Below are 26,714 nucleotides of genomic sequence, written 5' to 3'. Positions count from 1 at the left end.
GGGTTTAGAGGCACGTGCAGCATGGGACTGATCGGACATCGCCTCAGGGACACGCAATGAGCCCAAACGCCTGCCCCTCCCTACCATCTTTGTCGATTGCAAAGGGAACGTCCGGAGTCACGATTTCGTAGCTGCAGATCTGGCTGAACTGGGGAGAGCAGTCGGCGTCCACCGCTTCCACCCGCAGGATGCTGTCGTACCTCTTCCCTTCGATCACGGTCGCCTTGTAAGACTTCTCCTTAAAGACGGGCGCGTACTCATTGACATCGTTCACCTGGATGTGCACCGTCGCTCTGCAGACAGGACAGGCCCTCGTTAACATTCGGCCCATTTGAATAGGTAAAAGGACACGGCAAGCTACTTAGCTTGCCGTGAGGTTAAGACTGGGCACAGCCTTGCTCCCGACCTCCATATGGTCAGTCAAAACAGTGGCCTGTGCAGCTAGGGACATTGGGGGCTCACAGAGTTCCCAAGGGCATGTGCAGAGGGCTCTCTTTGGAAGTTCAGCTGAACAGGGGCAGGAAGCAAGACCGTCCTTCACCCATCTGGCTTCTTGTGGAGGAGGAGTGGGGGATCAAACCTGGCTGCTCGTAACCACGACACCAAGAGAGAGAGACCAACAGGACGGACTGGGTGCTCTCGTTTTTCACCCGCTGGCCAAATGCAGCCTCAGTTGTGGGTGTCATGGAAACGGTCTGCTGCATTTTACAAATTATGCTTTATTAAGTTCTGAACTACGGCAGCTTAAATCGGGATAACCAATTGGCTCATTCAGAGTTAAGGCAGACTTGATTACTGCCCAAGACCTGATTCAAGACACACGCACGGTTTGTCTACTTCCTGGAGACAGGAAAGAAATAAAGGTCGGTGGATGGGGAGGGAGAAAGAAAGTGCCGTTTGCCAAACACCTACAGCATTTCAGGTTTGCCAAGAAAGCCTGCAAGGAAATCTGGGGCTGTCAATCTTTCCTGCTTGTACTTGAAGGTTATTGGGGGGGGGGGGGAAGAGAGGAGGAATGTCCTTTTTAGATTAGTAAGCAAAACCAGCATAACGATCAATGTCCAGTCGGGGATCTGAAATGCAGACGCTATCCGGAAATCAAACTCATTTGCCCTTCTGCAGCATCGATTTAATCTGCCCACCAGTTTTGCTTTTGGTAAGAGCACTGATTCTGCTGAGTCAGAATTCCACAAAGTAGGCGCGTGTGTTACATATTTCACGTCCTTTAAGCACATTTCCATTAAATGCACATGCTTATTCCCACCACAGCCCTGTGGGCCACTGGACACTGGGAGTCTATAAATGCAACTCCCAAAGTGCCGCTTCTGGGAAAGGGCATGTGTGTGTGTGAGTGTGTGTGTGTGTGGGGGGGGAACAACCACAAAGATGGATTGTTTATTTCTACACAGGCAGCAATTCCCACATTCAAAATCCCTCCTCAGGGCTGCTTTTAGCGCAAGAAGAGGGAATAAAACCAAGACTCACACCCGTTTCTCTACGGGGACTTAAAAGCAACACGGAGGAATTGGGGGGGGGGAGATCAGTGTAGGGGTTAAGGAGGGGGGAACAGGAAGTCTGGCTCTTAGATCAGCTTCCAGGGCATGTGGAAGAGGGCACTGTTTGTACGAGGCACTGAGCTATGTTTGGAGAGGAGATAGAAGAAGGGGTCTATCTCTTCCCAACAAGCAAGGGACCCATATTCCTCCTCATCTCCACTGGAATCAAACCAGACGTTCGCTTTTTTGGAAGAGTTGGGTCTGGTTTGCCAAGGCCCCACTCAGGTTTCCTTGTACCGCACAATGCAGTGGTGGGGAAGGGCTACTGAACAATACAGCCGAGGCTGCTCCGGCTTGGAACACCACTGCAGTAGGTTGGGGGAAGGAGAAAGGATCCTGATCCCCCCCCCCAAGACACTTTCTGTGCTCAAACAGCGTGGGAGCTATTTCCCCAGCTTCTGCTGCTTCATGCATAACCAACTGGGGGGGGGAGGGGAGAAAGCATTTAGTTTGGCCCTAAAGATGTTCATATGACTCTTGCGGGGCGCAATTCTAGCTCCCCTCCTCGTGGAGCACCCTGGAGAACACCAAAAGACCGGAACTTTTGGCTGGCAGAGAATTTCAGGATCCCCTGGCTGTGACCCACGCACGGGAACAACCAATGCATTTCATATTATTATATGCCCCCCGTGTGTATCTCTGACACACAATAAATAAATGATAACATGACCGCTGGCATCTTTTCCTTGAAGAAGGGAACCTTGGCTCTTTAAAGTGCACCCCCCCCCAAAAAAGAAAATCTTCTTGGGCTCCATGGGGCGCTTCCCAGCTTGGAAGAGATCATCCTGGCCCAGTTCAGCCGTCTCGCAGACCTTGTCTCCCTTGGGCCTCCCCTCCCCTGCACGGAAATGCTCTAACTGCTGCAAGCATCGATTACCAAATCCACTTAGTTACAAAGGAGGACATGGTTTGAACCCCCCACCCCAGCCCCCTCGAAAGCACCGTGGCTGAGGCCATAAAGCTATTAAGGCTGGAGCAATTAGTCTGATTCTTTCGGGAAGGCCGAAGCCCGCCCAGCACCATTCCACCCCTTATCATCGCCCCTTAACGTGGACAGGACAGTTTTTTTGGGGAAAACCTTGTAGCTTAAAAGATCCTGAAGCACTGAAATAGTTTTTTGGGGCATAGACTGACTCTGGAGTGACAACGCATGCACAGAACAGGCCTCTCCGTTGTGACCGAGACCACCCCTTAGATCAGGGATAGTCAAACTGCAGCCCTCCAGATGTCCATGGACTACAATTCCCATGAGCCCCTGCCAGCGAATGCCACAGTTTGACTACCCCTCCCTCCGATGTCCTCTATGGCCGTGCATCTGGCTCCCATTCATGTCCAATGGGGAAACCACATGGCCTCCGGATTGCTTGATCCAGACTTCCCGCCCCGGCAGTGCTTACTTGTGGGATTTTTTGGCGTTGGTGCCATCTGGTCCCTTCCCACAGTCGTAGGCTTGGATGGTGAACGTGTAATCCTTCTGCAGCTCGCAGTCAAGTTTCTCCTTGGACCGGATCATGCCCTCTCCGGTGGACTTGTCCACCACCACGGCTTCAAAGGGGGCATTTTGCCCGTGGATTTTAAATCCGCAAATCTCACCTAAGAGATTCAAAGTGACTCTGGTTAGCGCTTCCAAGCGACAAAGGTGCGGACAGGCACGTCTGTGTGCTGTGTCTTGCTTTGAGAAAAGAAAACACACACAAATCATCATTTAGCTTTTCTTTGTTTTTTTTTTGTTTGATTTTTTTTTTTTTTTTGCAGCCAAGGGTTTTGTGAGGGTCTGTGGACAAAGCAAAAGACACTGTGCTTTTTAAAAGATGGGTGATATCCGGTAGTTTTAAAAAAACGAAACGAAACAAAAAAAAGAAAAAAAGCAAACATCTGTTTTCCAAGCAACTGGTTCACTTTTGCATCCAGGTCATGCAGGAAGACGGGGAGAGAGAGAGAGAGAGATGTAGACAGGCATTTCACAGGAGTACTTGAGGCAAACTCTAGGCGGGGCAGGGCGGGGGGTTAAGAAGAAATCTTAGAAGAGCATAACAGCCAAGGCCGCCGGAAGTGTCTTCTATGCCAAGCTGCTGGGAAGTGGCGAAAGCAGCTGGTTGGGTTTTGACCAGAGCCGGAAGGTTAAAAATGCACAGTTATAAAGTCGAGAAGAGGTGAGAGAAAGCTTTAAAAAGGGGGGATATAAGAAGATTCAGCACTGCGATTAACAAAAAAATCTGTCAAGGAACCCAGGGGACCAAGTCTTCCTGTGCAATGGACCTGGCTTTGAAAACAAAGAAACCATCCAAACCGAAGCCGAAAGGAAACAACCCAGAGTCGGGGGAATCAAAATAAACTACTGAATGAAAGTGGTAGAAATGCCAACTTCTCAGGCATCCATTTCAACAGCCGCCTACTCCCTGGGTGCCACCGGCATTCCGCCACACCCTACCCTTTGCCGTCTCAATTTGGGGAGTTTTACCTGGTCAGCCTCTAGCCTATCCAGACCTGGAGGAGAGAACAGGTAGAACATTTTCCACCTCCCAGCCAGAGTTAGGAAACAGGCACCCCTGTTGCCTGCAGTCCCTTCTGCCTTCCCTTTTTTTGGCCCTCCCGGAGATCCGTTTCAAAACCGGAGCCAGCAAACCACTACTCTGAGTGCTAACAGAGTTTAAAGCTGAAATCGCCCACTCCCTTCCCCCAAAAAGGGGTCCATGGCAGTGGCAAAAGGGCCCTGGAGTCCATGGGGTGTTTCTTGTGGCTGAGATGAGCCACACGGTTCTAGATGGCCAGAGAACTTCACGTTAAACAGATACATACCCAAGAAGACAGGCAAGGTGAGCTTCAAAATTGCTGCTTATGCATTGGATCAGGGGTAGTCAAACTGCGGCCCTCCAGATGTCCATGGACTACAATTCCCATGAGCCCCTGCCAACGAAGGTTGGCAGTGGCTCATGGGAATTGTAGTCCATGGACATCTGGAGGGCTGCAGTTTGACTACCCCTGCATTAGATAAATTCAGGGCTCCCGTATTTGTTTCAGGGTAAATTGATTTTTTTGCCAACATGGGGAAACGAATTGTCCGAGAGAATTCAAGGGGGGGGGAACCCCTCTTCTTAAAAAGCTTAAACCTGAATAACTGCACCGTTCAAATGGATGTCTGATTTACAGGTATTTCTAGCCCAAGGGTTGGTTACATAACATTTTTGAAAATATCAATATATATGTATATATATTTTGAGGGGGAGGCGAGAATACTGGGAGAATAAAATGGGGTCAAAGAGCATGACAGGATCTTCTGTTTGAGTGCTGATTCCCCATTTCATAACCAAAGTTAGTGGGTTAATGTTCATAAAAGGGATAGAAAGAACCCTCCATCACCTTCTTTGGTGACTGTCACCTCAAACCTCTCTAAAGGGAGAAAAGATAAAACCCGAGTCAGTAATACAAGAAAGACTGAAGAGGGAGCAAATTAAGGAAAAAATAATAATGAAAGGTCAAGAGAGTCAGACATTTACACGGAAAAACCTTTCGACATTTCTTTTTCAAAGATTAGAATCCAGTCATTGCTTACTACGAGTTCAACAGAACTAGATTTTCAACTTATTGGGAGAGACTCCCCCCCCCCCCCACAACTTCCAAAGGTATTACAGACAATGGGGAACTCCGTTTTAAATTCATACAATTTTTGGTTTATAATTATTCCATTCACAAAATACTGTAGATAAAATTACTTCAGTAGTGACGAAATCCATTCCCTTGGTTCAATTCAGTTTCTTCTCACTTGCTTCTTCTACCGTTTCCTTCTACGAACCAGAGGAACCACAGTGGAAGGGAATCCTTGGACCCAACCCTGTTTGTCCTGAACTATACAAAATAGCTACATTTTCATTACAGGTTGCTTTGCAGTAGCTTCCCCTTGTCCACCCAAACCTAATCACTGATACTGTATTGCCCTGGGAGTGGTGAGATTTCCAGCATTGATTGGTTGAACTGCTGTGATGTCATGGAATGTTCAACCACTCAGGGAACTAACACTCTTTGCTGCCCAATTCAAAGGGGGAAAGAGATATTGTCAGTCAAGTTGGGATGTAAACACCATAGCGAGGTACTAGATCAGGGGTAGTCAACCTGTGGTCCTCCAGATGTCCATGGACTACAATTCCCATGAGCCCCTGCCAGCATTTGTACTAGATGACATAGGAAGACATCCTGGGATGTAAGGAATTGGATAGGAAGGGTATGTAGAGGTGGCAAGATACAGCAGTGTCCAATTCTTTCTTAAGTATCTGTAATACTTGCAATTTTTCTTATAGAAAATGAAGAGATTTATACTTTTAAATTCCATAAATATGCCAAATGGTATAATTTTACATTGTAACTGAGTTATATACGATACATTTTATGTTGTTCAATCAGTAAAATAAGTTTTGTTTTGATAGGAAAGTCCTGCATGTATTTTTTTTTTAATTTCTGTTTTTTTAAGGGGGGGGGATTTATGGCTTCAACGTTTTTAGAAATGTTACGTCTCTAATGGATGCTCACGTGAAATCCCCAAAAAGCGCTACTGAAAAATTATTAGCCGTTTCACCATTAAAAACAAACAAACTCGAAAGTGGTTAAAAACAAACAGTACTACACTGAAAAACAACAAAGTACAAAAAAGAGTGTTATTTTGTTTTTTTAACACGCAGATGGGCCTCTAGATCCCTTCTGAGAATCAGTGTCAGTTTGAGCAGCTGGAAAGCATCACCAGGGAACGTCAACATGGACACGGCTATGAGTATTTTCCAGGACTAGACTTCCAAAGGCGACAAAGTGTTGCACCAACAGAAATGGCTGAAAACGCAAAACCCATCGCACTTGTTCCCCTGCCCCTAATTTCCAATACTGGCCTGCCTTGCAGGGATGTCATACGGACTGCAAGGAAACATCTCTTTGAACACTGAAAGCGCCACGTCAATGCTACACATCCTTATTGAGGAATGCAGACCGGGAAACAGCGGGTGCCACTCCGGCCTCAGCTCCCACCCCACATTGGGTCAGGAGCCACCCCCGCCAAGGCACAAGCCCAATTGCTGCTGTGTGGGGAAAGGCAACATGGGCTCCCGATCCAAAGCTCCCCCCCTCCACGGGCTGCATCAGGAATGCTCCAGAAAATGCCAGACCGCCTGTCACTCGAGCCGATGCCACGCGAGCAACTTAAAAAACAACCGCTCACTTTCAATTAGTGGATGTGCTCCCCCCCCCCCGCCCCCAAATCCACCTTGGCCTTCTGAGTCCAACATTCCCATGAAAGCATTTACGATGTTAGCGAAGACACCAGCCCAAGATGGCAGACTGCCGACTGGAGGATATAGACAGGAGGGGGGAAGAGGGGAAGGGAAAGTGTGTTAATGTGACAGTTGTCTGAGCTTGCTAAAAAAACCAGAGAGAGAGAGAGAGAGAGAGAGAGAGAGAGAGAGAGAGAGAGAGAGAGAGAGAGAGAGGTTGCTCTGTTCTTGGCCCCTGGTGCTAGGCCTGAAGCTACAGCACTGGTGCCAGCCTTCGGCAGAAGGCAATTCAGGCCTCACAGTTCTTAGCATTTTGCTGACCCAACTAATCTACCCCATAATGCTCCCCGCCGCTCCGAAGGCTTCCATGGGAGTATTGAACTGTGGCTCAAAATAAGGTCTCGGGCACCCGAAGTTTATTTTGGCCAGCAGATTATCCACCTCTTTTTCCATTTCACAGGAAGGAGAGTTCTATGGGAAGAGAGCCCACCGATGCCGAAGTGACAACTGAGGCAGCATTTGGGTACTGTGAACAGCCAGCATTTGGGTCACATCGGGCTCAAATCCCGTTTATTGATGGGACCAGGTGTTCCTGCCCTGTCCCCCTTGGCCTGCCATATGGCGATTTAGAAATCCCAATTAAAACCAATTTGGTAAGACATCTGATTGCACACTGAACTGTGGGGTAAGCAAAAATATTAAAACCAACACCTGCTGGTAGACATTTCCCAGTTCCTTTCCGTATGGCCTTTTTACTTGGCCAGGATGAGTAGACGAGACTGACCCTGGTGATTGGGGAGGGGCTGTGGGTCAGTGGCAGAGCACCACCAGGTTCAATTCCCGGCATCTCCAGTAGGAAGGACCAGTCCAGATGAAAGCTTCTACCCGAGGCTCTGGAGAGCAGCAATACGGACCATGATGGACCTCGGCTGGCCCGATGCTGAAGGACCAGATTTGTACTTCCAATAGCTTGATGCTGAGGGGCTTGGTCCTGGTGGCGCCACCGTGGAAGGCAGCGTGGTAATTTCCACAGCGTGTGGCCTTTGACCCTTCAACCCAGTGTGTCTGCTGCTACTTCTGAGGAAGGGCCCCAAAATTTGGTCCTGTGGCTGCACCTTGCTGGCTTGGTAAACAAGAGGCCGTGGAGGCAGATTTGTACCATGTGCCACAAGAGATGATGACTGTGACTGTGCTAAGCCCACGGGGGATGAAGGGCGGAAGTCGGGCACGTACTCTGACCAGTGAGGTTTGTACAAACCCTGGCTTAATGCAACATCCAAACAGAGTCAAGCCGCGAATTCTGCTCAAGCCCCTATTTCTCCTGTGCTGCCCACCAACATGCATCAATATCGGAGACGTATTTGCATTTCCAATTTACCAAAGCTGCTCGGTCACCTGGAAGCAATTCCCCGGGCGCCCCGGGGGGCCAGCTGGGGAAGTGGCAATTTCCAAACCGGATCGATGCTCCCCTGATTGAGCACAACCCCACTGACTGACGCCGTCATCTGCTTGAAAAAGCAGCTCTTTGTCTGGAGGAACCCCGCGACTCGCATTTTCCTAGCGGTTAATCTGCACTCAGGGGCAAAACAACACAACGCACAGTCTCTCACATGTGCACACACACACACACATACAGAGCACTATGTACAATCAAGCAAAAACACATTGCAAAAACACTTTAACTAGAGGGAATGGAGCATTTGAAGTGGAAATTGTTTTCATTCAGCCCCATTTCACAGTGACTGGGGGGGGGGGAGCATGTTTAGCCCGGTGGATTCTAAGCATGTCGCCTCCCTTAATTGGGCTTTGAAGAGTGGGACTCCTGTGGCCGCTTGCTGCCCTGCAGAAAAGCCTCAACCAGTCACCCAAACAAACATTTCACGAGAAAAGACCCTCTCTTCAAAAAATAGGCTTTGTAGATGCTGAATCTGGCTTTTTCAATTAGGGTGTTGTGAAAGCCTAGAGTTTCTTGATTGCCCTGGAAGGGTTATCTGAATAGATAGGAGTGAATTAATTTTTTTAATCAGTTAACATTTATCGGGTGATACGCCGATATATGATCATGTTGACCCGCCCCCCTAAATGGCCAGTGATGGGCCTGGAGGGAGGGGGGAGGGGAGGGGAGGGGGGTATTCACAGCTCTGCTTCCCAACCATATTCTGCATGATGGCTCCACTTCTGGGGCTTTCTCAAGGGTAAAACAGCCGAGAAAGGCTGTTTTGAATGAACACAGAGTTTGTTGCTTCAGACGTCCAGCGTCTTTTCAAGGAACCGCCAGAAATTGAGCGGACCACAATCGAGCACAGAGTAATGTTTCTGTGTCAAATCCAGAACGTTCTGGTGTGAAGCTGGAGTGGAGGGTTGCTCTCATGCAAAGATCAGGGCACATGGTGTTCTTGGGGGCCTGCAGAGTTTGGTGTTTTAGGAAGTGGGTGTGGCCTCCACCTAGCAGGGCTTCTGATTGGCCGCTGGAAATCTTATTGACCGTGCCAATTAAAACCGTATTGTTTAAGTGTTTAAGCTTTATTCTGTCTCGTTCCTCTTTAATGGCTCCTCGTGGCTCCCACATATGGGCTTCCTTTGGCTCTGCCTCCCATGGCGGCCATTTTGTGGCTGCACCTACCATCTCGTGTTAGAATTCCCAGGGTGCCCACACCCTGAAAAACCTTGGGGATACCTGGATTGCAGCCATTTAGGATTGGATTTCAGGGCAGGTGGGGGGGGAGGGGTCTGCCACAGATGATTCAACTGCTCACTCAATCACCGCAGCAGACAGCACCCAACCCCCCTCGCTAGCCTTGCAGCCAGTCAGTTCTGTCAGAGCTCTCTCACCCCACCCAAAGGGTGTCTGTTGTGGTGAGAGGAAGGGAAGGCAACTGTAAGCCACTCTGAAACTCCTTTGGGTAGTAAAAAAGTGGGGTACAAAAGAACAGCTCTTCTTCTGCTGCTGCTGCTTACAGGGTCCTGCCTGTTTCTGTCCACCAACTGGATCAGGTGTGGCTAATGCCCCCTCTAGCATTGCTGACTCAAGCGCAGTCATTTTTCCTCTCCTGATCTGCCCTTTAAATTCTTGTGCAGGCAAACACCACACAATGGGGACATCCTGACCTGCTCTAGGCAAACGAATACCGGCAGCCCAGGCATCAGAAATCACTCACGACAACGCAAGCTCTGTGCAAATCCGGGGACAAAAGTCCCACCCGCATTCTCAAAAAAACTTGGCGAGCACCAAAAAGGCGATCGTATGCCCCTTGGTGCCCCCAACAAGCACTGTGTTGGGCACTGCTGTGCCATCAACAGCCTTCTTCCCAAGACCTACCCGAGAATCTTTAAACTGGGGCTGCGAGGGATTGAACCTGGGACTTTGCGCACTCTAAGTATACCCTCTAGCACTAAGTAATGGAGCATCTCCTCACTCTTTTTATTAAAAGCAGAAAGCACAGAAATTTCACAGGATGTCAAACATTCCGTAAAATCAGACGGCGATCCCTTGCTGCCACACACGTTCCAGAAGCCACGAGAAACTAAACACTGATCAAAACGGGTGCGTTCTTCTCCAAGCTCTACAGCAGGGGTAGTCAAACGACGGCCCTCCAGATGTCCATGGACTACAATTCCCATGAGCCCCTGCCAGCAGTCGCTGGCAGGGGCTCCTGGGGATTGTAGTCCATGGACATCTGGAGGGCCGCCGTTTGACTACCCCTGCTCTACCGCAAAGCTGGGTGGCTGTGACCTCTTCTCCCCGGCAGCAGATTTTGTGCACACAGGACCAGAATGCAAAGGACTTTGCTTCAGTCGGCTTCTAATATCCCAGGCTGGAAAAGCGACTCCGAGAGGATTTCATGCAGACAGGGCCACTAATTACAAGCTTACATTAAGTGTCATAAAGAGACCCGACACCGTGTGGGCCTCCCACGCGTAATCTCCTTAGGCCAGACGCATCAAAGAGACAACCTGCAGGACGGTTTTATCCCTCGGCCAAAGGGAGCAGATGTCGACGATGTTGGCTCAGACCTCAAAACACAAGGCAAACTACGCACAGTGGGGTTTTAAGATACCCTGTAAGTAAGGCTGCAGCCCAGCACCTTTCCCCCAGATACAAGGCACCCTTTTCCTCCATATATCCCTCTAAGACACTGGCCCGTTTTGCCCTTTCAAAAGTCCTTACGGCAGCTCGTGGAACGGTTCTAGTTTAAAACTGGGTCCTCCAGAATGTTAAAACCTACCTAGTTTCATGCTGTTTGAAACCCACGCTCCTCTCTGCAACAGATAAGTCTGACATCTCCTTGGCCTATCGCATCCAGTGTTGTGTGTGTGTCTGGGTGTCCCTTGCTAGATTCATTTCTTTCATGCTATAACCTTCCCGACCTTTCAGCATGCCAGTAATAACTGCATACGCTTGGCCACGACCTACGGTCTTAAGCAAATCCACTTAATTGGCCAAGCTACAGATGGAAGCCCCCACCCCCCCACCCCCGGCTTTCCAGCTGAACACCTGTCCTGATACATGATGCCCAAGTCTGGTTCCAGGGAGGGGAAGTTGGATGCCTCCCCCTGTTATTAAATGCTTCCATTCAATTTGAAAGCAGGCCCTGCAATGAAGCCCAGCCCTCAAATTCTGCTGCAGCCTCCCACTTCTGCAGGGCCTTGGAGAAAGTCTTCCTACTCTAGGTGGGAATTTTCATTCCTCGCACCATTTTAGCTATTTCCCCAGCTTGCTAACCGGGTTGAACATCAACCATGCCCTAATGTCCTGGCGGGACGCTTATGTTAATGAGAATCAGGTGGGTATATGGTCCCGCTCCTTCTAAAAGACAGGCAACAGATGTTGGTCTACTCCAGATGTCAGGATGGGCCTCCCTCCCCCAATTTTATCACTCACTGATCGTCATAACAACCTGGCTGTTCAAAGCCACTTCCGACCTCACCTGGGGACAGCTCCTTGTAAAGTCACAAATCAAGAGCAAAACCACTGGCAAACGGACACAGAGATGCGCCTACCTGCAAATCGGAGCGGGGCGTCTTTGTCCAGAGCTATCAAGGGAGGATCCAACAGAACTGTGTTGTCGTTTTCAGTGACTATGCCATGGTAGGTTGTTTCAATCCACGGTTTGTGCTTGTTAACTGTAAGGGAGGGGAAGAAAGCAAGCAACTGTTAAAATGACATTTCGCTCTAAACGAAAAAAAGCTTTAAAAGCCGGATTCCCACTCGAGGATGCAAAGCCAATCCGGACGCCTCCATCCTGTGGAACTCTGATTCTTACCCTGACATCCGCTCCGGAGAAATGACATTCAGAGATTAACCCACATCTCTCAGCTGCAGCACAGAGACACAGCCTGACTGCATCCGCAGAAACCGTTGTGGTGAGCAGGACAAATCTGGTCAAAGCTTTCTGCAGATGTGACCTTTCTCACCGGCCGCTGCGATCCGTCATCAAATGAGTGAAAATGTGCTCTCCGGAATATCTGCTGAACTGACTAAACTCTATTATGTCTGGCACTTCCCGAGACCCCGCATCTTCCATCCGCCTTAAGCCTGCTTGTCTGCTAAAAGAACCTAGAAGCCCAGCCAGCCAAGTCAGGGACCTTCTCAGAGCAAATATCCTGAGTAAAATGCCCAGCTGCGAATGTCATCAAGTTAAGTCCCATGCGTGGTGCTATTCAATACAGCCTGCACTTAAACATGACTTTATGAGAATGACAGAACCATGCAAACTGAGCAGGGCAGGGTATGGGTTTCCTCTTCAGATGTAGTGGCCAAGCTCTCTGCTCAAGTGTGGCACAAACCCTTAAGAGCGGTTACCACGCATACTCCATCTCATAAGCACTACGCTTCGGAAGCAGAAGGTAAAAGGCGGGTGGGCGGGCAGGCAACTGAATATGACTAAGCTACATCCAGAGTTCCTCTGGTGGCTGGATCAGGTAAGCCACAAACCCCGGGTGTCTGCACAGCTTCCAAGCACCCGTAGGTCATTTGGCATTGGTCGAATTGGACATCCTGCCATAGCTTGGTTCAAGGAAACCAACAAACACAGACCGCTTTGCTTGGCTTTCTGCTTGTGTATCTGGAAACGCAAACAATGGTCCGATTTGCAAGTGACAGCAGATATGGTAGGGTTGAGGCAGTCAGTTCTGCCCAGCTTGCACACATGCTAAATAACACCTTTCTATTACATCAACAAATGGTTAAGACAGGAAATAAAGAAACCCTGTTGAGTAGGAACAAACTATCCAAAGTTACTTACAGGAGAACATCAGGACAACTGACTATTAACGGAGAAATGCTTATCTTGGTCTTACAGTTTGGTTAATAAGTAGATTTTCAGGAAGGTTAATATGATTAAGTGCATCTCAGGGTGAATCACGAATGCAAGAGAACCAGATTTTTCTGTTGTCGTTTAAACCGGATTAATTTTCAAGGCTTCTGATATGTTCAACAGAAAGCCGGTTAAAAAGCAATCTGGATTTTAACACAAGGCCCGTTGATTATAATGTGCTGCAACACAGAAAGAGTAAGAAGGTGGGGTGTAAAACATGACTCAGAAAAAAAGCTTCTTGCCTTAAGAACTGGGGGGAGGGGGCTGCTTTTGGAGGTATTACATTTCTAACTCAACCTGGCAAAGGCCCAATTTAGATAAGCACCCACAATAGCACCCCTTGTTTTGGGATAGTGAATGTTGCTTCAGGAATGATCGTGTTCCAAGGACCAAGCCAAATTGTGGTAGCAGAGAGAAAACAAATTTTTGAAGTTGCTTCCTGACACCTGCCTGAAAGATATAAAGAACTTGAGACACTGTTGGGTAGCATCTCAGGACCGACCAATGGAGACCATGTGCATAATTCATTTAGATGGATGGATGGATGAATAAATAAATAAATAACTTTCGTTGCTCCCCCTGCCATCCTTTTATCTCTAGTTTTCTCCCCACAAACACACACCAAAACTGCTGAAACTTTCAAGAAGAAGCCAAGAGCAAGCAGGGTCTGTCTCCAAGGACATTAACCAACTCACAGGGGTTCGTCTCTTAACCTCCGTTAATCTCCTGTCACCGAAGCAAAGATAATATTCTGGGGTTTTTTTTTCTCAAACTACACTATTCTGCTCTGCCTACAAAACCCTGCAGGATTCTGCTGTGAATCTCATGATAAGGAGAGACAGCGTCGCAGCCCAGCTCACATTTAATCCCGTCCAAGAAGAGAATCTTCTTCAACACATGAGTGGCGGAAGCCTAAATTCGACTTGTGATGGGGGCTGGCAGTTTTTCTGAGGCGGTCTAAACCTGAAGGAGGAAATGGCCCAGCTTCATTCCAAAATTCGTATTTAAAGGCATGCAGAAGGTTCCAAGTTCGATCCCCGCTATAGGCAGTTAAAAGACCTGGCAGCAGGTGATGGAGATGACCTCCACCTGAGACCCTGGAGAGCCAGGCCAGTCTGAGCAGACAGTACTGCCCTCGAGGGGAGTATAAAACGTGGAAAGTGGAGTATAAAAAACAATTCTTCTTCTCAGGTCCTCTAGAACTCAAATGAAGCTGTTCTACTGCCCCCCCCCCAAAGACAAATCAGCCTATTTGAATCCCACCCCCTGCTCCAACTCCTGTAGAGAAGTCTATAAGAGGCCGTCAAGGAAACAAAATCCTCTGGAATGGAAGGGTTAGCAGTGATAAGAAAGTTGTCTGTGGTTAAATAGAACCACTCCCGGAAACCTCATGAATCACTCAGTCTGCAAACACTTCCTGGGTAATGCTACTGGGCTGGTTTTCTTGCCCCAAATGGTGACCTTATCTCACCTTAAGCACAGCTGCAAGGACTCAACGAAGGTCTTGAACCACCCAGCCCCACATCACGGCTTCTATGCCACAAAATTAGATGCCTCCCTGAAAGCAGAGATTTTAGAAGAAGAGGCCTGCCTGCATGTTCAGGAAATTGAGAGGGGCCATAACTTCATGACAGAGCACCTGTTTTGCATGGAGAAGGACCCTGGTTCAATCTCTTGCACCAAGGAGGAGGAGGGCTGATTTTTTATACTCCGCTTTTCAGTTTACAATCTCCTTCTGTTCCTCTCCCCGCAACAGACACCCTGGGAGGTAGGTGAGGCTGAGAGAGCTCTGACAGAACTGTTCAGTCAGAACAGCTCTATCAGGATTGCAACTAGCCCAAGGTCACCCAGCTGGCTGCATGTGGAGGAGTTGGGAGTCAAACCTGGCTCGCCGGATTATAGAAGCTGCTGCTCTTAACCAGGACACCAGCAGTTAACATCCCCTTAGATACTATATGTTTTCAGCTGCTGGTCCATGACTGGAATAAACAGGCATTTGAAAAGACCTTTCCCCAATTAAGCACTTCCACGGGCATCCCATAGCAGAGAAATGGTCTGACCTGACATGTGGCAGAATGAAACTTAGTTAGGAAAGCTCCTTAGTTAGGAGAGCATGTAAGCCGCTGAAGACTTAAAAAAAAAAACCCTCATCTAATCACCTATGGTGAAGCAGAATCTCTTCCAGGAGATAACTGGGAGAGATGCGGCAAGGATGGCCCCAGGTCGCCTTTCTCATGGGCATTTCGGGTACCAAAAGTGGCATTCTCCCAGGCCGGTAGGGCTACAAACATTCACTCTAAAGAGTCACGTAGCTACTAGATCATTAGCAGCTGGCTCTTTAAGAGTCAACTGGCGGACAGTCAGCTGCCCTGTGGCTCCACCCTTGAGGCGGGAAAGGGGAGTGGCCAGGAAGAGACTGCTCCAAGGCTGCTATTGGTTTCTCATGGGTATGGCCACACCCCCAGGAAGCTTCGGGGTAGAGGGAGGATTCTAGGCATGCCCCAGGCAAGGGTAAGGAATTTACCAGGCTTGAGGGAGAAGACTAAGGAGGGACCAACTCTAGCTCCCAGCTGAGAAGAGAGCAGACATTGGGGCAGTGCTTAACGGCCAATCCCCAGTACGTGAAGCCAAAGGAAACCATTTCATGCAAGTTGCAAGGCTAACCAGCAAACAGGCAAGGAAGCTTCACAGATCCGGGTTCTTTCCACTTTCCCATTAAGCCCGGATGGCCAGGGAACTAACTACCTTGCATGCATACGATGCACCTCTCCAAGGCACAGGCACCTTAACAAATGCTCAAGACCGTCCTCATTCAAGTGCAATTTAGAAGGGGAGGGGGAGAGTTTCCCAGGCCCAACAAAAGCATTCCTCTGCCGTCTCCTGAAGGGCTGAGAGAGTGGAAACAAAAGCAAGGAACCTGAGTAGAATTGCTTTTTTTTTTTTAAATCACCGTGAAGCAGCTAACAGTGAACAGCCTTGTCCGTTCAAAAGTGTGCCAGTCCTGCTGGCAATTCAGGCCCAGCTGCCTCCGCTTCTTCAGCAATGCGCCAAATCGAGAAGATAACCCAGGACCCTGGAGAGGAAGCTCTAGGGCAGGTTTCGTGCCTATGGGGGAGGAAAACAACCGGCGTACGTCTTTGCCAGCTTTGTGGAGACAGATGGCGATTCTGATGATTTAAACACATCATAAGCCCCCCCCCCCCCGAGCCGAGCGTGCTCAGTCAGCAAACTCCCCCCCTTCCGACTGTTCCCAATCGGAGTGACAAATGTACCCGTGAAGCAAAAGGAACCCTGCAGAGGGAAACGTGAATGAGATTCTTTTGTTTCAAAGAAGCCCGTTTACCAAAGCTCTGCACTTGAAGTTTTGCGTTTGCTGGCAGGGGCTCATGGGAATTGTAGCCCATGGACATCTGGAGGACCGCAGGTTGACTTCCCCTGTCCTAGGAGACCAAGGCTCAATGGTGGGAAGACAGCTCTGTTGGAACGGGGTGGTACCGGCTAAGATGAAGTTGCTACAGGTCCTGCAGCAGCCCGTGTCTCTTTCTTGGGGCCCTTCTTGCAGTGTTTCTAGGTTGCCCTTGAGAAGCACAGCCAAATGAGGAACAGCACCCGCTGTCTGGACAGAGTCCCGAGGAAGAGACTGCCCCTGTGGGAGATGTCGTCAAATCACAGATGGCTTACGGTGACCCCGTAGTGGCAGCCAAAGGTGGCTCTCCAGGTGTCCATGAACTACAATTCCCATAAGTCCCTGCAAGCACATGCTGGCTCGTGTAGTCCACCGACATCGGGAGTGCCACAGTTTGGCCACTCCTCCCACAGGGTTAACCCTTGCCTTTCTTGAAGGTCTCACGACTGACTCTTCTAAGTTTGCAAGATCTGACAAGATCAGGCCAGGCTATTCCATATGCATGTCTACAAGTCATGGGGAGGGGGGGGAGTAAAATGTTTACTTATTTAAAGTATACTTATCTGTATTGCTTTATACAGAAACTGGTATTTCCTTGATTTCCAGTGGGAAGGTTATTCTACTAAGCTGGGATTCTCAATTATCATGAGTTATTACAAGCACCTGAGATTCTGTGCATGTGGCATTTACTGTTCTTTCTGATAATTCCATGGCCTTCCTTGGCCCCCATCACCACTGCCACATGGAAAAGAGGAGCGCTTTTTCAGAAAATTGTCTTTATTACATAACCTTTAACAGAGGGCACAGCTCCAATGCAGCTTCAAAAGAAGAAGAAAAGATAAGACATCCAATTAGGCATGACCAGGAGAAAGGGCTGGAACCCTGAGGTGAGTGTTGGTTATGAAAAAAGGATGGGAAAGGAGGCTGTTCCACACACAAGCGACACAGCCAGAAAGAACCAGAGACTAAAGCACTTCTAAAGCCATTTAAAACATTTTCATTTATGAACACAAAGTCTTTCCATTAGCAAGAGTACAGCTCAAGAGCCTACCTTCACCTGTGCTACCTTAGAAACAGACTGAGTTAGAATCAATAAAAAAGTAGCATGCCAAGCAAGGGAAAACAACCTTCTTTGCAAATCCTCTTGCTGGAGGATTTTGACACTCCAGAAACAAAACAAAAAGCCGATTGGAGGGGTGGGGTGGGGGATGCTTGTGACTCTGAATGCAACCTGCAATTTCCCCATTCTGCAAGGCCAATCTCCACTCAGAGGTTTCAGTACTTTGAAGGTTAAACAGCTGAAAGGTGCAAAGAAGACCAGGGTCTGTTTAAGAACACCGAGAAAGCATTCTCAGTGAGATTGCACAGGTCAACAGCGTGCCAGGATTCAAGGAGGGGTCTGTTTTCCTGACTTTGATTCACAGCTGAGGATCAAAAATGCAATTTCCCGGGCTAAAACACCACCACAGTTTGAAGGGGGTGGGGTGGGGTGGGGAGGGACAACTTCTCTCCACAGAAGCACCTGAAGACAGGCAGCACCCACAATATGCAAGGAAAGCTCCACAGCTAATCTCACTGCCTCTGAAAAGTTTCTCAAAACAAGTCCCCCCACCCCCCCAAAGGGACAATAAGAAGTGGAAGGCTCTTTTGGAGATAATGGAGTTCGGGACAGAAAACAATTTCTGCCTAACCAAAGCGACAAAACAGCAGTGGAAGCATGCATCAATGCAAACCAACGCAATTCATGCATGGCTGCTGCAGACTCCCCATCACCCAGAAAGCATTCCAGCACACCGCATTCCATTCCTTCCAAATAATGCAGAGCGGCAGCCAAAGCCGGGACACTGCTTTCCACGCCTGGAAAACAACCAACACGCTGGCAGGCCTCAATCCGGCTTGCTCAAGAACAGCTCCAACGCTTCCCGCCCCCCCCCCACACACCCATGAACACACAGATGTACATCCCCCCCCCCCCCAGGATTAGCTGTGATGCATCTCCCCATCACAACACCCCAGCCTGGGAATTTATAATAAATAAATATAACAATAATTCTTATTGCCTGCCCTTCCCTAGCAGGCTAAGAGCAGGGAACATCAAGATTTAAAACATTTAAAATATTTAGCACTACCGACGCAAATGTGTGTGTGTGTGTGGCGGGGGGGGCGATGATGATGAGACAAGAAACCCAAAGGAGTGGGGATTTCATTGTTGGATGTTGTGCATGTAAACACGCCGGCCTAGACCATCCCTTGGTGCATGCACACACGCTTATCTGGAGGCACAGTTTGTTCAGAAGACAGTGTGCTACAGTGGTTAGAGAATGTCAGAGCTGGGCTTTGGAAACTCACCCACCCTGCTCTCTCATGCAAGCTTGCTAGCTGCCCTTTGGCCTATGACTTTCTCTCAGGCTGACCTGCCCGACAGGGTTGTTGGGGGGGGGGGCAAAACAGAGTAGAGGAGAACAATGTAAACTTCTTTGGGGGGTCCCCCCTTGGGGAAGGAAGGGAAGGAACCAAGTCGACAAGGAAAGTGGGGAACTGTGCCGCATTAAAGCCCAGTAGGAAATTTAAACACGGATCAAAGAGGAAGAGGCATGGGGGACAACGCGTGTGGGGAATCAGAGGTACATCTTCAGGCTGAATGTGCATAAAGGAGGGAAATGAGGATTTTTGAACATGCAGCCGAAAGGAGAGGGGGAGGAAGGGGGCAGGGGCCACGCAAACATAGAGCTTAAGGGGCGTGAAGTGGGGGAAGGAAGGCCTTCCAAAGCATTTGCCAGCCTCTTCTAAGAGATGTCCTTGGAGAAGGGCTTAGCAAGCTGTAGGGGAAGAGGAAATCCCTGGAAAGGCCAGAGGGTTAGTCGGGAAATGGGCCGGCCAAAGACCGCTTAATCCCTGCGGGAATCGAGGTTACCTGAGAGGAGACTGAGCAAGAAATGTGGGGAGGGGGAGAAGACCCCACTCCCTATGAAGCCAGGAACAGGGTTTGAGAGTAGAAGGGGGTAAAACTAAATTTGAATTATTACAAGGAAGAAAAAAGGATGCATTTTAAAACGGGATATGAATAGAAAGATTCTGCATCGAGGGCAAGGGTTCTGGGAGGGGGAAGCCACCCAAATTGAGATACAAGCCCCTGGAGGAGGGGGGAGTCCCTGAAAGACAGGTGCTGGCTCCAGAAGGGGGGGGTTATGGGGGTCAACTGGGCTGCTGTGGGGAGGAGAAGGATCTAGGAAGGGAGAGAAGAAGAAGGTAACTGTCCCGGGAGCATGCTGGGGATGAGAAGGTTGCAAATGGGGGAAGACAACGTGGGTCGGAAGATGATTCTCCGGAGTGAATCTTGGAAAAGAAAGAGAGGTGAGGCAATCAAACCACACCGGGCAAGGAGACGGGGCTAATTTTTCCTGCTTCCCCAGGGAGATGCATCCACAGCCCTTAACAGGCGTTACATTAAGCACTGCACATTTTAGAATAATCTTGCACGGTTCAGAACAGCACCCGGGGATCCCATTCCAGATCAGTTCTCTGCTGTTAAGCCCTTGTCTTAAAACCAAGTTAGTTCTTCTTTAAGGCGTCCTGAGAACACAATTTCCACAAGGATAGAGGAGGAGGCTATTCCCAAGCCTCACCACCCCGGTTGCGCCAGGTGCTCTTAAGGCTCCCGAATCCGGCCCCGTGATCAAGCGATGGACATTATGTATGAGCAAGGATGTTATAACTGTTAATAATAACAAGGCTGTAATAATTCGGCGCCGCGGTCTTCTTGCAGCGCCCTGGCAACGTTCCCCGCAAGGGCATTCCCTATGATCAAGGGGGGCACGATGGCCATGGCCCTTTAACAGCGCGCGGCTATTGCAAAGGCTGGCATTAAGGCACGGGCTCGGGAGGCGCCACCGGGACCTTCGCGCTGCACCAGCCTGGCGTTAAGTGCCCCAGCGCAGCCCGGGGGGGGGGGGTCCCGGCACCCGCCGCCCGCGCCCCCAAAGGCAAAGCCTCGCGTGCCGGCCGGCCTGGTGCAGAACCACCGGGGGTGGTGGTGGTGGGGGGGTCATATTTTTGCAGCGAAGGGCTCAGCATCCAGCCTCCGCGTCATCCCCAGCCCGGGCGGACTGCAGAGGTCCGGGCAGCGTGCATGCACGCATGGATGCACGCAGGCTTGCACCCCCCCCCCAACCCTCCCTCCCGGCGCACAACAACGCCACGCCGCAACCCGCGGGCACCGGAGCGCGCCTCCCCCTCCTCCCCCCCCGGGGGCGATGCATGCAAGCGCGGGATGCAATGGGGGGGGGGGTCTGCTGCTGCTGCTCCCTCCCTCCGTCCCTGGCGGCGGCGATGCTCTCACCTCGGGCGGCGCGGATCCCTGCGCAGAGCAGCGCGGCCAGGAGGCAGGCGGGGGCCAGCGGGGCGCGCGGCATCTCTGGCCCGGGCCGGGGCGGCTGCAGCGGCGGCGCCTCCTTCTCCTCCCCCTCCCGCCCCCGGACCCGCCCTCCCGCCCGCAGGGAAGCCGCTCTTCCTCCGCCGCCTCCTCCTCCGCCGCCCTCGCCGGGAGGGAGGGAGCCAAGAGGGGTCGGGCGCCGCGGTCCCTCAGCCGCGCTCGGCGGGCAGCGAGCTAAGATGGCGGCGCTCTTGCTCGGCGCGCCTCTCTCGCCCCCCCCCCCCGCCCCGGTTGCCAGGCGAGCAGCCGGAGAGACCAAGCGGCCGCGCGGAGAGGGGTGGCCGCGCTGGGAGAGACCAACGCGAAGACAGGGGGGAGGAGCAGGAGGCGGGAGAGACCATTTGCGAGGGAGGGAGGGAGGGACCACGTGGAGACGGAGCGGGGGGGGGGGGAGAAGGAACGCGCGGGCGGAGGTCGGAGTCCGGCGGCGCTTTGGGGGGGAAGAGCCTTCCGTGGGCACGCGCGGTTCCTCGGATGCCAGTCCCCGGTTTCTGCATTTTGCAAGGAAGGAAATGAAAAAAAAAAAAAGAGAGTTGGTTTTTACACCCCGCTTTCCCCTGCCTGAAGGAATCTCAAAGCGACTGACAGTTTTCCCTTCCTCTCCCTGTGAGGTAGAGGGGGGCTGAGAGAGCTCTCGGAGAACTGCTCGATGAGAATGTTGTAAGTCTTTCAGGTAAGCCGTAGCAAATCACCTTTGGGCATGTCTAGCCTTGAAATCCCTGCAGGGGCTCAGAAAGTCAGCTGCGGCTTCTTTTGCTGTTTTCTTTGCGGAATGAATGGAGAGCAAGCATGCCCGGGCCTGGGCGCGCCCTGGAGAAGCGTTAGTTCAGAAAGTAGGGGTGCCACTCCGAAGCCTGGCACTTTTGACCACTCCATTGATGGCGGGGGCAGAACCTTATGCCCTGGCAGATGCCCCCTCATACACATCAAAAGGCACTCAAAGGGGACTCAGTTCCTATGGTGTTGAAAGAACTGCAGACTCTAATCTGGAGAACTGGATTTGATTCTCCACGCCTCCACGTGCAGCCAGCTGGGTGACCTAGTGCCAGTCACAGTTCTCTGAGAACTGTTCTCTCCGAGCTCTCTCAGCCCACCCGCCCCACCTCACAGTATGTCCGTTGTGGGGAGAGGCAAGCCAAGCCGCCTGGGGACTCCTTCGGGGCGTGAAAAGCGGGGTATAATAAAACCAGCTCTTCTGCTGCTCCTGCTTCCTTGTGGCCGACAACAATCGCATCCCAAAACACTCATTAATTAGTGAGAGGATGTGGGAGGGACCACAGCTAAATTTGGAGGCTTTTCGGTCATGCTGCATTGCAGCAGCCTCAAGAGCAGCGACCAAGCCGGTGCGCGTAACAAAGTCCTGGCTTTTTTTTTAAAGATGGAAAGTAGGTCAGGAGCAAGGAGGGTCTGCTCTGCTTCACCCCTTCCTCCACCAATGCTTTTTTCCTGCTCAGGATGCCCCCCCCCCTGCAGCCTGCAATCCCTCTTGCAGAGGGACGGAGACTAGTTGCCAAGGTCTCAGAGGGATCTATGGCAGGGGTAGTCAACCTGAGGTCCTCCAGATGTTCATGGACTACAATTCCCATGAGCCCTTGCCAGCATTTGCTCTCTTTGCTCAAGGTCACAGGCTCCATCACGGGAATGGACAAACTTGTTTCTCAGAGGTATTTCTGCAGTAGAGAAGCGAGATTTGAAACTAGGAGCATCTTAGAGACCAGCAAGAGTTTGGGGCATGAGCTTCAAGAAAGACATGGACAAAATGGAGAGGGTTCAGAGAGCGACAAGGATGATCCGGGACCTATGAGGGAAGGCTGGGGGACCTGGGAATGTTCAGCCTGGAGGAGGCTGAGAGGGGTCAGGATGGCCCTCCTGAAGTATCTGAAAGGTTGTCACTTGGAGGAGGGCAGGGAAAGGTTCCTGCAGGCAGCAGAGGACAGGACCTGCAGTCATGGCTTTAAACGGTGTGGAGATCGCTACAGGCTAGATATCAGATGGGGAAATTTCACAGTCAGAATAGCTAAGCAGTGGAACGGGCTGGCTAATCCAAAATTGGGACACCCAGAGCGAGAAAGAGGCGACAGATAAAAACTGATGCTCACTAATTCAGTGTTGACAGCAAAGCGTGTAAAAGGGCAGGCGGCTGGCAATGCTCTTGATGTGTGCCACCATCCTGCCTGTGTGGCATTTTGAATTCACAAATGCAGCCAGTGGAAAATCTCCTTATGTTCCCTGTTTCCAAGGGACAGTCCCTGTTTGCTTGGCACATTTTCTGCTTCTGAGGATGTCGTTCTCCGTGATTCATCCTGCGCACTGCCATCCCGGCTGCCTCGCTCCTTCCCTCTGAAACTTTAGAAGTGAATTCTCTGAACGGCGACTGGACACACCTGGCCTCCAGCGCACATGCGTAGAAATGCACGCACATTAACACTATGAGGAAAAGCTGAATGGCTTGGTGCGTCGCAGAAAAAAAAGATCTAGCCAATTTTTTCATACCAGACAGATTTTTATAAACACCTATAATGGGGAAGAACATGATACAGGTATTGTACGTGAAATAGAGGAGAATGGTAGAGAATATGTCTCCTCTCCCATCATTAAAGGATTTGTGCAGATGCAGGTTGGTCTCCATGTTGGTCTGAAGCAACAGAACAAAGTTTGTGTCCAGGGGCACCTTTAAGACCAACAAAGATTAATTCTGCTCATAAGGTTTTGTGCACATGCGCATGGAAGTTTACACTTAGAATTAAACTTTTTTTTAGTTTTAAAGGTACCCCTGGACCCAAATGCCGTTCTGCAGAATTCAGGTTCACCCAGTGAAGCGGGAGGAGTCAGAGTCAGGACAGGCCAAAATCCTGCTGGACCAAGACCACCAGCTAACCACCTGTTTCCCACAGGGGCCAGCCAGATGCCCCCACGAGGCTCTCAGAAGTGGGGCACAGAAGTCCTAGCGGTCCCCTGCTGATGCCTCTGCACAGCTGGTATTCACAGCAATTGCCTGGGGAATAGAGAGGCTCTGTTTAGCCAGGAAGCTGAATCACTATTGATGAACCTCTGCTTGATGGATTGCCTGAACCCCACATTTAAAGCAGTGACCATCCCTGTACCACACATGGAACTGCCTTCTACTGGCAACAGCTCTCTCGGATTCCCTACCTGAGGCTTTTTAAGCTCGAGATGCCAGGGCGAAGACATGGGACCTCATGTGTGCCAAGCTTAGAGCCACAGCCGTTCCCCTGTGCAAAGAAGCCTTTTGTTAGTCAAATGCCGTCCAAAGCCCTTGCTCCTTTAATAGGGGTCTTCCCCACCCTCTTTGTTCTTTCTTTCCCAGACTGCCCCCGAGCCAGAGCCCCTTCCAACTGTGGGGCACCTGCATCCCAGCGCAAAAGGCCTAGAAGAGAAACGGTTGCGCCTGGCCCCTGGTCGGTCATGTCCTTGTGAAGGCTCAATTGCTCTGTTCTCTCGGTGGGAAAGCACTGGGTGTTTTTTGCGTTTCCACCCGCCTGCTGGTATAAATAATTAAAGCGCCTGCAACTTACTCATTAGCAAATGAGCACTTTGTCTCCTGGCCTCCTGTAATGAGGAGCAAAAAGGGGAGGGGGAGAAGAGGGCGGTCAATGAGGTGCTGGCTAGCTGTTGATCGACAGCCTACCATATCGCTGATGGAATGCCACCGAGCAGGTGACCCTAAGGGGCTCCTTAGGGGACTGCCTCCCCCCAAAGAGAGATTCCTTGAACATCTTGTTCCTTCCACAAACATCTTTAGCTGTTTCCCTTCCTCAGAGAAATTTAAAAAAAACAACCACCAAGAAGCTCATAACACAGAAATACACTGGAGTGCCTCTGGGATGCTATTGTTTCCAGCTTGGATTTTATTTTTAAACGTGTCACGTGGCCCTCTTTTCACACTGGGGAAGGGCAGCCTGCCTTTTAAAATCAATCGAACAGATAGCTGGCTTCCTGTCGCTGTCCTCCCAATTAATCTCATCCTCTGGTGATAGAAACCATCTGACAAACAAACAGCAATCTGGAACACTTTCCGCTCATTCTCATCTGGGCCTTAAAAAACCCCTCTGGCCTAGCCTGCCTTGGGCTAGTCATAGGTCTCTTAGGGCTGTTCTCATAGAGCAGTTCTCTTAGAGCTCTCTCAGCCCACCGACTTCACAGGGTGTCTGCTGTGGGGAGAAGGTGGTGTTCGCAAGCCGCTTTGGGATTCTTTGGATAGTGAAATTGGTCTCAACCCGGGCCGGGGCCTTTTCAGCCCTGGCCCCGGCCTGGTGGAGAACTGCCAAGTGAGATCAGGACCCTGTGGGACCTTAAAGAGTTTTGTACGGGGGGGTGTAATGGATCACATTTCTGTCTTACTAGGATAAGAAGTCTCCAAGGGGATAGACTACGAGTAAGAACCTCGAAGTAAATAAACTGCCCAGCCACTTTTCTCACACTCTGCACTTAGGCATGAAGATCTTGCCATGTCCTACCCCTGAAGCCGCGGGTCAGAGTTACTGGAACAACATCAGGGACTAAAACTACAGGATCACGTCCACACAGCCTGGAAAACCCACAACAGTTGGATGTGGAAGTAAAAACGGCCAAGGAAGATAGCAAAGGGCTCTGAGCCTTCCGACACCCACTCCTCCGGCTTCACTACCGCCTTAAAATTGCTTCCATGTGTTACTGGAGTGGGGAGGGATAGGGGGAGGGCTCTGTTTAAGAGGATTAGCCCAGTCCTTCCTCACCGCCCACCCCTTTGAAAGGTTCCCGTCTTGTGCTTTGATCATCTCCGCAGACTGATTTAGGGGATGCAAATGAAGGCCTCTGCAATTGGGAAGATGGAAATCATCTCCCTTGACATTTCGGAGAGCACTGGGGGGAATTCTCAGGAAGCCATTGAAGTGGGGGCTTATCAGAAGACGGGAGGGTGGAGCAAAACAAAGAGAGAAAAACAGGAAAATTCAATAAGACGGGGACAACAAAGAAGAGAAAGGCATTTGCCATGGGGGGAAAACAGAGCAAGGGATCCCGCTATGTGTCTTTCACGGTTTTCAGTCTGTTTCCCACGTGCTGCATTGCAGAGCGCATCAACACACAAGGGCAGAATGTGGGAGAGGAACTGTCCCCTCGAGGCACACATATGCTTTTTGGATGTCCACAGCAAGTTGCTGGTCCCCGCGTAAAAGCTTGGGAGTCCATGAGCAGGGTCTAGCAAAGCCTCTAAAAGCAGCACAGATCCAGAACCCAAAAAAGGACAGGGCTTCCAACGACCAGGGGATCTCTGTTCCGTAGCAGGTTCAGGGTCCATGCTGTGATACTCACCCGGCAAGAGGCAGGAAACGCTTTTCTCTGTCTCATGTTCTAGAACGCCACAGGTGGAGGATCTGAACAAGGCGAGCCCACAGGCTGAGTTTGTAGAAAGCAACAGCGTATTCCAATTTCCCGTCTAAAGGCTTTAGAATCCACTTATCAGGAGCTTTTGCAGAAGGGAGTCCCCAGCCTACACTCTGGTTTGGTGTCGCGGTTAAGAGAGGTAGCTTCTAATCAGGGGAGCTGGGTTTGATTCCCCACTCCACATGCAGCCAGCTGGGAGAGCTTGGGCTAGTCACAATCCGGTTAGAGCTGTTCTCACAGAGCAGTTCAGTCAGAGCTCTCTCAGCCTCACCGACCTCCCAGGGTGTCTGTTGTAGGGAAGGGAAAGCTGTTTGTAAGCTGTTTTGATATCCCTTTGGGTAGTGAAAAGCGAGGCATATAAACCAA

At 50.4% G+C, this 26,714-nt stretch overlaps 1 protein-coding gene across 4 annotated transcripts in view; it reads right to left on the bottom strand.

Moving 5' to 3' along the window:
- CLSTN1 (calsyntenin 1) overlaps positions 1-21,163 on the bottom strand; it is a 38,425-nt gene extending 17,262 nt beyond the window's left edge. For 2 of the 4 annotated variants that reach the window (XM_077312221.1, XM_077312223.1), the window contains exons 1-5: positions 20,871-21,163; positions 11,810-11,932; positions 4,917-4,946; positions 2,954-3,149; positions 85-293 (exon numbers count right to left, since the gene is read on the bottom strand). In XM_077312221.1, coding sequence (XP_077168336.1) covers positions 85-293; positions 2,954-3,149; positions 4,917-4,946; positions 11,810-11,932; positions 20,871-20,943 — 631 coding nt within the window. In that variant the 5' untranslated portion in view covers positions 20,944-21,163. The remainder of the gene's footprint in view (positions 1-84; positions 294-2,953; positions 3,150-4,916; positions 4,947-11,809; positions 11,933-20,870) is intronic. The other 2 variants (XM_077312222.1, XM_077312224.1) reach the window with 2 other exon arrangements.
- Between the last annotated feature and the right edge of the window lie 5,551 nt (positions 21,164-26,714).

The sequence above is a fragment of the Paroedura picta genome, chromosome 15 (genome assembly GCF_049243985.1).
Source record: "Paroedura picta isolate Pp20150507F chromosome 15, Ppicta_v3.0, whole genome shotgun sequence".
NCBI classification, from domain to species: Eukaryota; Metazoa; Chordata; class Lepidosauria; order Squamata; family Gekkonidae; genus Paroedura; species Paroedura picta.
Note: the sequence above shows the minus strand (reverse complement) of the source record. Positions and strands in the feature narration are given on the sequence as shown.